The 12039-nt window shown below is 43.1% G+C and overlaps 2 protein-coding genes across 2 annotated transcripts; both read left to right on the forward strand.

Moving 5' to 3' along the window:
• The first annotated feature begins 212 nt into the window (after positions 1-212).
• On the forward strand, positions 213-9198 carry LOC125238870 (dihydrofolate reductase). The gene is made up of 4 exons (XM_048146341.1): positions 213-505; positions 1179-1350; positions 1645-1755; positions 8847-9198. Exons 1-4 carry the CDS (start codon positions 420-422, stop codon positions 9033-9035), a joined length of 558 nt encoding a protein of 185 aa, XP_048002298.1. The 5' UTR covers positions 213-419; the 3' UTR covers positions 9036-9198.
• On the forward strand, positions 4164-7821 carry LOC125238868 (uncharacterized protein K02A2.6-like). The gene is made up of 2 exons (XM_048146340.1): positions 4164-4372; positions 5027-7821. Exons 1-2 carry the CDS (start codon positions 4368-4370, stop codon positions 7812-7814), a joined length of 2793 nt encoding a protein of 930 aa, XP_048002297.1. The 5' UTR covers positions 4164-4367; the 3' UTR covers positions 7815-7821.
• Positions 9199-12039: the final 2841 nt, after the last annotated feature.

A 12039-nucleotide genomic window follows, 5' to 3' on the forward strand; every position in this document is an offset into this window, starting at 1 on the left:
AAGAACAAAGAAAACTATTAGGTATCCTTTTCTATAGTACCCTAAAGATAAGGATGCATATAGTTTTCTTTGTTCTTATTTACTGACAGACTTGTTTGACAGAGTATAGTAAACATTTTTTGAGGAAATTTATAGTTTTTATTAGATCAACACTAACGGAAATGTCAATGTCACTGTCATTATCATATCACATTTTAGCGCTAACTTGAGTTGCCGGGTGGCGGTAATATTGCACGTTTTATCGATTAAAGTTATAAAATTATTATTTCACGAAATACATCGAATGCCTTCAGGTATTTAAAGTAAATTCGGTTAACTGTATTCAATAAGTCAATATATAACTACTTATTAAACCCAAGACGACCAAATAAGTTGTGGAAGTTGGTGATCAAAGTTTGTCTTTGAATATTTTATCAATAATGTCTAAAGTAAAGCTTAATCTGATTGCTGCGGCGTGTGAAAACATGGGTATTGGAGCCAACGGAACCCTACCTTGGAGGTTAAAGTAAGTAAAACTTTGAAAATCATGGTTATTTTTTACGATTGACCCACCCACCTTCTGCTTTTTAAATTATGAAAGCTTCTATTTCCGAATATTTAGAAAAGTGGGACTTTCATTTCGTATTAGAATCTTGCTACCATCATCCTCCTTGCGTTATCCCGGCATTTGCCACGGCTCATGGGAGCCTGGCACAGTGTGGGATCAGACCTCATTTTTGACCATGGTCTGTTTATAGTAAAAACCGGTAGCCTAGACCAAAACAATGCTACGACTAAAACTACCGAATGTCAAATATGACTAGTTTACGAGAAATTATTTTTTGAAATTTAGGGCAAATGTACCCATGGACCATGGTCAAAAATGAGGTCTGATCCCACACTGTGCCTGGGGTCCGCTTTGACAACTAATCCCAAGATTTGGCGTAGGCACTAGTTTTTACGAAAGCGTCTGCCATCTGACCTTCCAACCCGAAGGGTAAACTAGACCTTATTAATTAGTCCGGTTTCCTCATGATGTTTTCCTTCACCGAAAAGCAACTGGCAAATATCAAATGCGCACATAAATTCCGAAAAACTCATTGGTGCGAGACGAAAGGCGCACGTACTTACCGCTAGGCTACCAGCGCTTGACGTATTAGAATCTTGCTAATTGTAAAAAAATAATTTTATCATTACAGGAAAGAAATGGCGTACTTCACTACAATGACGACTAAAGTCTCATCTCCGGAGCGGGTGAATGCAGTGATCATGGGACGAATCACTTGGGACTGTATACCGGACAAGTATAGGCCGTTGTCTAACCGAGTGAATATCGTCATGACTCAGCAGGTTGAGAGTCTGAAGAGTAAGGTACAGTAAATAAATAAATATTATAAGACATTCTTACACAGATTGACTGAGCCCCACGGTAAGCCCAAGATGGCTGGTGTTGCAGGAACTCAGACAACGATACACATAATATACAAATACTTATAATAAAACATCCATGACTCAGGAACAAATATCTGTGCTCATCACACAAATAAATGCCCTTACCGGGATTCGAACCCGGGACCGCGGCTTAGCAGGCAGGGCCACTGCCGACTGAACCAGACCAGTCGTCAACCGGTTTGTATTTGTAATGTACTATTATATTTTTTGTAGGTCCCAGAAGGAGTAATAGTGGTTCCAAGCCTGGATGAAGCCATTAAGTACATAGACAGTCGACCGGACATAGAGAGCACATGGGTCATAGGAGGATCTTCCATATACCAGGTATCTAAATTTAATTTGTGTGTAACAGCAGGTCTACATAGATCACACATCTTTATGACATAAGAAATAAGGATGTGTATGTGTAGTCTATATCGTGGTGGAATAATCTCATAATAATGTGCTAGTGCTGCATATATGTATTATTATTTATTATTTATTTATTAGAAAAAACATGTTTACATGACATTACAGTAAAACCAATACGTCACGAAACTTAGATAACAAAAACCGGCCAAGAGCGTGTCGGGCCACGCTCAGTGTAGGGTTCCGTAGTTTTTCGTATTTTTCTCAAAAACTACTGAACCTATCAAGTTCAAAACAATTTTCCTAGAAAGTCTTTATAAAGTTCTACTTTTGTGATTTTTTTCATATTTTTTAAACATATGGTTCAAAAGTTAGAGGGGGGGGGGACGCACTTTTTTTTCCTTTAGGAGCGATTATTTCCGAAAATATTAATATTATCAAAAATCGATCTTAGTAAACCCTTATTCATTTTTAAATACCTATCCAACAATATATCACACGTTGGGGTTGGAATGAAAAAAAATATCAGCCCCCACTTTACATGTAGGGGTACCCTAATAAAACATTTTTTCCATTTTTTATTTTTGCACTTTGTTGGCGTGATTGATATACATATTGGTACCAAATTTCAGCTTTATAGTGCTAACGGTTACTGAGATTATCCGCGGACGGACGGACGGACAGACAGACATGGCGAAACTATAAGGGTTCCTAGTTGACTACGGAACCCTAAAAAGAGAGAAAATAAAAAGAACTATAATAATAAGGAGAACAATAAAATTAAGGTAGGCTGCATCAGGGACACAGCCGCGATGGATAACGTGAAACGTTGTGTGGACTACCGCTATTGAGGAGGGCATAGTTAGTAACTAAAATAGCGAGGCCGAAGGCCGAGCTCCGTAGGGCCGAAGGCCCGGAGCGTATCTGAGAGGCTCCCAAGCACGCGAGGCCCCAGTCCGAGCTCCGGACAGACTGCTCCCATGCAGAACAATAATAATAGTGTCTAAAAAGCGACGCGGCGGGCTGGAGGCCCAACGCTAAGATTTGGAACCCAGCGAAGGCCGAAGGCTGAGCTCCGCGTAGGGCCGAAGGCCCGGAGCGTCTCTGAGAGGCTCCCAAGCACGCGAGGCCGCAGGCCGAGCTCCGGACAGACAGTGCTCCCATGCAGAACAATAATAATAGTGTCTAAAAAGCGACGCGGCGGGCTGGAGGCCCAACGCTAAGATTTGGAACCCAGCGAAGGCCGAAGGCTGAGCTCCGCGTAGGGCCGAAGGCCCGGAGCGTCTCTGAGAGGCTCCCAAGTACGCGAGGCCCTAGGCCGAGCTCTGGACAGAGTGCTCCCATGCAGAACAATAATAATAGTGTCTAAAAAGCGACGCGGCGTTCTGGAGGCCCAACGCTAAGATTTGAAACCTGTGATATATGTGTACCAACTTATATGTATGTATGTGGGTACGCCTATATTACTTACTTATGTATAGATAGGGTAGTTATAACCATTCAGTCTCGAATTAAACCTCATACGAATCGCATCACGTGTTTGTGTCTAATACCTAGATTCCAGCTCCCTGTATCCTGGACTTTATAGTGGCGACGAGACGATTAGAACCTACGGTCATTACGTGTGTTAGGTATTATAACTTCTTGTTGTGCGCGAGAGAGCGATAACGCAAGTTTTTTTTTTATGGGTGAGGCGGCGGCGCGAACAATGGCGGTCGGCAAGATACCGGAATTTAAAATTGGAACGGATAATTGGAGGCTGTACATAGACCGCTTAGAACAATATTTTTTAGTAAATGAAATTGAAACGACTTTGTATGTGCCAACGTTAATTACAGTGATGGGGGCTGAGTGCTACGAACTTTTAGTGAATTTGTGCACGCCCGATAAACCGTCAACCAAAACGTTCGCACAGGTGACGTCGATACTTGAAAAACATTTACAGCCTAAACCGAGCATCTTAGCTGAGCGTTTTAAGTTTAGACACAGGAAGCAAAGTGCGAACGAGTCCATTTCGGAATATGTGGCCGTGTTAAAGCGTATGTCGAAAGATTGTGACTTCGGTACTTGGCTAGAGGACAGCTTGCGTGATCAGCTGGTTTGCGGCCTGCAGAGTGAGACTATACGCCAGCGGTTATTTACAGAAGAATCGTTGGACTTTGCGAAAGCGTACAAATTGGCGGTCAGTATGGAGGCGGCGGAAAAAGACTCGGCTCTCGTGGAGGGTCGCACGGGACCGGCGAGTGGAACGGGCACCGTGGAGTGCCAAGCGATGACCCCGCGCTGGGCGGGAGGCCAGGCGGGACAGCGCGCGGGCCGCGGGGCGCCTCGCGCGGGCCGGGGCGGCCGCGCTGGCGGCGGCGGCGGCGGCGGCGGCGGCCGGGGCAAGGCTCCGGCGCGCGGCGCCCAGCGGTGCGCGGCGTGCGGCGGCGCTCACGACAAGGCGGGATGCCAATTTGCACGTTACGTGTGCCGGGTATGCAATAGACAGGGGCATTTAAAGCGTATGTGCCCGAATATGGCGGAGCAATACGAAGTGCATGCCAACACTGTGATGAAGGACGATAATATGTTCAGTGAAGATAGTGATGAGGTAATTATTACAACTTTAAATCAGTTATCAGCTTTAGCATATAAACCGATTATTATAAAAGTGAACGTGCAAGGTTTAGATATAGATATGGAGCACATCTCGGACACTGGCGATCAAATATATGAAAGAGGCGCGTTCCTAGCACACAGTCTAAGCTCGTGTAGGTGAACGCGTACTATGCTTGTATGAGTGAAATATGACAGGTTGACTGTTCGCGTTTTTGACAGGCGGTAACTGTGAGGTAACCGAGAGGGGGTGGGCGGCACTTTCAGCGGGGAGCGGGAGTGGCCATACTGTACGATAGTACTCTTTATTATACTGTGATATGGAGTGCGATACGGGCAGCGCCGTTTCGTGTATAAGTGAGAAAATGTACATGGCAGTTTTTAATAAGTTAAAGATAGAAAAGTGTAACTTATACCTACGTTATTATACGGGTGAGTGGGTGCAACCGGTGGGTTTAATAAAACCATTCGTGCGTTTTAGGGGCGTAGAGAAACACTTAGATTTATTTGTTATACGAAACGGCAAAAGTATATTGCTCGGACGCCAATGGTTATATGAATTAGATATAATTAAGGGTTTGATTCCCGTGGCAGAGTACAGTGAAGTGAATAATGTCATCGATTATGATTTTAATTATAGCGCTTTCAGTTCCAGATTCTCTGAAGTGTTTGCGGACGGCCTGGGGCGGTTCAACGGTGGCAAGGTCAGCATCCACCTGCGCGCGGATGCCCGGCCCATGTTCCTGCGCGCGCGGCCGCTGGCGTACGCGCTGCGCGAGCCAGTGGAGCGCGCGCTGGACCAGCTGGTGCGCGACGGCGTGCTCACCCCCGTCGACCGCTCCGACTGGGCCACGCCTATCGTGCCGGTGGTAAAAAAAGACGGTAACATACGTATCTGCGCTGATTTTAAATTGACCTTGAACCGGGTTTTGGAGGTTGATCGTTACCCGCTACCTAGGGTGGAGGATTTATTGGCACGCCTGCACGGGGGAGAACGGTTTAGTAAGATTGATCTGTCGCAGGCCTACGCACAGTTTGAGCTGGATGAGTCAAAAAAATATACGGTAATAAATACGCACAAGGGTTTATTTATGTATAATCGCTTAGTATACGGCCTATCATCTAGCCCTGGGATATTCCAAAGACATTTGGAACAATTATTTTCTGACCTGCCGCACGTGGGCGTATTTTTAGATGATGTCATTATTACTGGTAGCAATACGAAAGCTCACGTAGACAACTTATATAAAGTATTTGAGCGATTGCAGGCGTACGGGTTGCGGGTAAGGAAAGATAAGTGTGCGTTCTTTGAGGAGTCGATTAATTATTTGGGTCATGTGATTAGCAAGGAGGGCGTCCATACGTGCCCGGATAAGGTAAGGGCTATCGTAAATACGCCCGCACCTAGCAACGTGACAGAAGTTCGGGCGTTCATAGGCATGATAATGTATTACGCGAAGTTCATAAAAAACGTTAGTACAATACTTACACCATTGTATAATTTGTTAAAGGCTGGAGCTAAATTTGTTTGGAGCGCGAGTTGTGAAGAAGCGTTTATCAAGGTCAAACAAGTACTAACTTCGAGTGAAGTTTTGGTACACTATTCGGGTTCCCTGCCATTGGTTCTCACTTCAGACGCGTCAGGGGTGGGGATAGGTTGCGTGATATCGCACCTCACACCGGAGGGCGAACGGCCGATCGCTTACGCATCGCGGACGCTCACCCCAGCCGAGCGGGGATACGCACAGATTGATAGGGAAGCGCTAGCCTTAGTGTACGGTATTCGCAAATTTCATCAGTATTTGTACGGTCGTAAATTTATATTGAGGACAGATCACAAGCCACTCACGTATATTTTTGGCGATAAAGTAGGCATTCCGGTGATGGCGGCGTCCCGTTTACAACGCTGGGCTATTTTACTGTCAGGATACAACTATGAAATTGAATATGTACCATCGAATAAAAATTGTGCGGATGCGTTGTCTAGGCTTCCACAGGGGGTCCAAGACCAGAAACAAAAACAGGATGTGACTTACCTTAATTTTGTCGAAGATTTTTTGCCTGTTACTAACGAACAAGTTAAAACGGCCACGTCACGAGACTTAACATTAAGTAGGGTGTTATCGTATGTGCAGTCGGGCTGGCCGACATCGTGTCAAGACGAGGAGATAAAACCTTTCTTATTAAGGCGGCACGAGATGTATGTAGACCGAGGTTGTTTAATGTGGGGTTACCGGGTTGTGGTGCCAACAATTTTGAGGGAAACAGTTCTTAAGCAGCTGCACGTTAGTCATATGGGCATAGTCAAGACTAAGGCCTTAGCTCGTAGTTACGTTTGGTGGCCCAATATTGACGCCGATGTGGAGGCGCAGTGTAGGCAATGTGAGACGTGCGCCGCGGAGGCGCCTGCACCGGCGCACTCGCCTCCGAGTCCTTGGCCGTACTCGACCCACGTGTGGAGTAGACTACACGTAGATTTTCTGGGCCCTTTTAAGGGTAAAACGTTTTTAGTACTAATAGATTCGACTTCAAAGTGGCTGGAAATATTTGAAATGCTTAGGACGAACGCAGGAGCAGTAATTAAAGAACTAAGAGCAACTTTCGCGCGTTTTGGGTTGCCAAGACAATTAGTATCAGACCAGGGTCCGCCGTTCACCAGTAATGAATTTAAACACTTTCTTGACACGAATGGGATAAAACAGTCTTTTTCGCCAACGTATCATCCGGCGTCTAATGGGGCCGCGGAGAATGCAGTGAAATTATGTAAGCGCGCGATTAGCAAAGCTATTAGAGAACATATCGATATCGACGCGGCACTGCAGACATATCTCATGGCGTACAGAAATAGCATGCATAGTACTACGGGAGAGAGTCCGGCGATGCTTTTGCAGCGGCGGTCGTTACGTTCGCGTTTGGACTTGCTCCGCAGCGAGGGGGCGCTAGAAGAGCGAGTCAGGTCGGTTCAGCAGCGACAGGTCGAACATGCAGGTGGTACGCAACGTCATTTCCGGCCGGGTGATGAGGTCTGGGCTCGCGATTACACCAATAATGATAAGTGGGTTAAAGGTACGGTGCTGGGTGCCGAAGGTTCACGGAGATACACCTTGGATAGCGGTAGCGGTAAACCTATTCTTAGACATATTGATCAGATCAGACGCAGATCTAGGTTATCGACTGTACCCTGCCCTGAGGAACTCAGCGAGACTAGAGAGCGGTCGTCAGGGAATGAGGACGGAGTCGCGCGCTCTAGCCAGCAGACGGAAGTGGGCGAGGAAAACGCACAACCGGGTCAAAACGAGGAAGTAACAAGGGCGGAAGCCAATGAGACAAGTGTTGCTAGTGTGCCTCCCCCACGTCCGTCTCCACCGCCACAGCGTCGATCCCCATTGAACCTCAGGCCTTTACCAAACAGAATTCGTAAACTGGAAATAGATTAATTTTTAGGAGAGAAGCGAAAGCCTAATTCCAATAAGCTTTTGTCCTATTAGTACGTGTCCTACAAGCCTAGTAAATCGCCTTGGTTAGCGACAATCTAAATTACATACATGTAACCTGTGACTCTAGTTTTATCAGTTATTAAATTATTTATCTAAACAATAATTACGTAAGACATTAAGTAACAACTGAAGTAGTAGTATTAGTAAGCCATTTGCACATATTTCTTAATATTTCTTACTCATAGTGTTGTGTTCCTGCCGGTGAGTTAGGCTGCCAGAGCTCAATGAGGGTGCGGTGTGCTGGTGATGGAAGGACCTACGGAACTAATTTGTTCCGTCTATTGCCCTTTGAGTCGTCGGAAACCCAAACCCTCCTTGGAACTTGTACACTCCCTTTTGCTGGGTTAAGGACATTTTTTTTTGTGATGCCATCTATGTGTGGTGTAGTGTATGCGCGTTCTTAGGCGGTCGCATTTTAATGTATGGGATGGTATGATATTCTTATATTTAATCTATGGTATTATATATAGTTGCCTGTGAAAAGAAAAGTGCAGGCAGTGAATACCAATAACGTATTTAAATTAGTTTCCTTTTATTGTGCATTAAAGTATGTTTGGGTGAATCAACTTTTTCTTGCTTTTTGCAAGAATTGCCCATACTTATTATTAGCTCTACTTTTGTGAGTTTTAACCTGGCCATCGTGAATAAAGATCCTTATTTTTATATACATTAAGGGAATAATTAAAAAAAAAAATTACAATTAAATCTATATGTGACCCAGTGGAAGAGACACTTTTTTCATACAAAAGTGAGAGACAGCTATGTCCACTGGGTCACTGCTCGAAATAAAGTAATAAAATAGCAAATCCTATAAAACATGATGTATTGCATAGCTTGTATATCTGTTTTTAATATAATAAGTATAAACTAATTACACTAAATACAAATTAAATTTTCTGACCACATGTAGTCGAAGTATGCGTAATTTTGCTGGCAAAGAAAAGTTGATTCACCCATTTACTTATTTTTCAGGCAGCCATGGAGCACCCAAATTGCGGCAAGATCTACCTGACAGAGATTCAGAAATCCTTTGACTGCGACACTTTCTTCCCTAACATTGATAAGCAGCAATTCCACCTTGTTAATGAGGAAGAAATCCCGGAGGAAAGACAGGTTGAAGGAGATATTAGTTACTTCTTTAGGGTATATAAGAGACTTTAAATATGGTTACCAAAACCAAGTTACCATAGAGGAATAAGGAAGGGAAAAGTTGTAACTCCTAAATGCGAGTTATTTGCAGTGTAGGCTTGTGCCGTTTCGTTCGTTGATCGGAGCGCTCCGATCTCGTTCAATCGCTCCCACGAACTAGTTCGCTCTTTTAGGTCTTTTGTTCATTTAGTTCAGCCAGACTAGCGACCACTGCGGTCGGAAAGATCAGAATGAATGGGACCGAATAGTGTCAAAATGATACGAATAGTCCCCAGATAGTAACATTTCGGGCCGAAAGGTTGTAAGTAACCGAAGTTCAATATGAAAACTTGACTTTTTTTGTTGCTCTGCTAAGTAGCTCTCGCTCTCGGTCGGCACAGTCACACACTCGTTCTCGATCCAAACCGCTTGCGCTCGCCGATCCTATACTGAACTAAATGAGCAAAGACCGATTCTCAGAGCACGGAAAGATTCAGTTCATTTCGGTCATTGATGGGATTTTATTCCTAACAGTTCAAGGTTCGTGAACGACACAAGCCTATTGCAGTGACATCTAACGTCAATCACGCGTCAAATAGCGTAAATTATCAGTACCACTACTCCACACTAGGTGTCAACTGTGTTGTGTCTGCCAAAAATGTAATATTAAAACAGTTTACAACTTATATTACAAGCAGAAGGAATAGGGGACTTGACTGTAGTTAAAATAAAATATTTTATACCAAGTATGAACTAAGCATCCGATAATTATGAGAAAAACATGAACAGAAGTTATTTTTAAATCCAATTTCTATTTAATAAGTCAGGTACAAATATATTAAGTAACTGAGTTGACCGTGACGTCACTCAATTCGATTTCATATAAATTCCATATTAGCAAGTCGTTCAAAACGTTTTGACAGTTCTTAAAAAGCTGATTTGACTAGGAGGCAAATAGCCTATTGAAAACAGAGTACTGATTAATACTATTGTAAAGTTAGCTAAAAATTGTTGAGCATTAGACTTTCTGTTCGTCGCGACATCTATTGACAAGTAGCAGTAGGTACTGACAATTTACGCAAGTTGACGCGTGGATGACGCTAGATGTCACTACAAATAACTTGTATTTACTGATGTTTGAGTTACAACTTTTCCCTTATTCCTCTGTGACCAAAACTCAAAGTTACTCATATAGTCATATACTAGAGAATGTACAGTGAGTGCGAAATTGCATGGAGAAATTATGAATGGGGTCAATCGCGTGCATTTTTACAGCTTACTGTACTTCGGGATAGCCATAACGTTGTTGAAAAGTTATTTATAAAAGACAGACAACTGCAGTCATCGGAAAATGTTACCAAAACCAAGAACACAGTATAATAAAGAGTACTATCGTTCAGTATGGCCACTCCCGCTCCCCGCTGAAAGTGCCGCCCACCCCCTCTCGGTTACCTCACTGTTACCGCCTGTCAAAAATACGAAGAGTTGACCTGTCATATTTAACTCATACAAGCAAAGTATGCGTTCACCTACACGAGCTTAGACTGTGCTAGGAATGCGCCTCTTTCAATATATTTGATCGCCAGTGTCCGAGGTGTGCCAAGAACGGGCACAGCCGTCAGCTTCGTCAATGCTATAGATATTCAGTAAAGCAATATATAAATTCACTCCCTGAGGCCTATTTCTCGAAGCTACTAGTTACAAGTGGTTGTCAATGTCTAATATGACAAGTTGGAAAGAGACTTCCGCTTGTAACTTGTAACTTTCAGTTTTGAGAAATGGGCCCCTGGGGCCCGTTTCTCGAAGCTACAAGTTACAATTTACAAGTGGTAGTCAATGCATAATATCAATAAATATCTGGGCGACCGAGCTTCGCTCGGTTCTATTTTAATATATCACGTCTTTAGATAAAAAAACTCTTATAAATACAAAAACAAAAAAAAAGACAAAAAACAAAAACTTAATTTCTGGCCGGGATTCGAAACCCTGACACCTACGATCTATCTGCGTACATTAGACCGACCTCGTACGACTGAGCTAAGCGGAATCGATGCGCGCGTGTCGAAATTAACGACCATATTTTACGTTTACTAACGCGAAAGAAAAACTCATGAAAACTCGAAAATTCGCGTTTTCCGGGATCTAAGGCTACGCTAGATCGATTTTTCACCCCCGAAAACCCCCACATAACAAATTTCAGCGAAATCGTTAGAGCGGTTTCCGAGATCGTCGATGTATATAAATAAATAAATAAATATACAAGAATTACTCGTTTAAAAGTATAAGATATGACAAGTTGGAATGAGACTTCCGCTTGTAACTTTCAGTTTTGAGAAATGGGCCCCAGGGCACGATATTAGATCTGTGAAATCATATTGTTTCAAGTATTTTTAAGTGTCAAAAATCATTCATTCCCATTTAGGCCACAAGGTGGCCGCCTTAGCTTTCCTTGTATTTATTTGTTAAAAGTACGCTAGCATTTTGATGTTTATAATGTTAAATTATTTATCAGAATGTTGTCATGTGATAAAGTTTTGTATGTTAGCATTTAGCAATAAAGTTATTTTTGCACTGTAATCCCTGTTTTAGTTCTTTTTTTCTTTACAAAAATAGTCTGTTCAGAAAAAACGAATCGTAAAATGTATGGGGCCTATACATACGACTCTTCTCTTTCCGAACAGACTAGTAGAAAACATGCAGGGGTCACTTGTACACTGTACAGCCCCACATAGGGGTATATCACTAAAAAGCTGGCCACTGTCGATATAAATAGATAAAAATAAATTAAAATCAGCATATTTGGATTGACCCAATAGAACTCCTTATAGAATTAATAATCCTGTATATAATTTTAGCCAGTTTTTTTAGTGAAATACCCCTATGTGAGCCTGGCAAAGAGTAGATGGAAACTAATTTTACTCAATAGTTGTTGTTGCTGGTAGCCTAGCGGTAAGTGCGTGCAACTTTCGATCCGGAGGTCGCGGGTTCGAACCCCGGCTCGTACCAATGAGTTTTCGGAACTTATGTACGAAATGTC

Source organism: Leguminivora glycinivorella, chromosome 24 (genome assembly GCF_023078275.1).
Source record: "Leguminivora glycinivorella isolate SPB_JAAS2020 chromosome 24, LegGlyc_1.1, whole genome shotgun sequence".
NCBI lineage: Eukaryota > Metazoa > Arthropoda > Insecta > Lepidoptera > Tortricidae > Leguminivora > Leguminivora glycinivorella.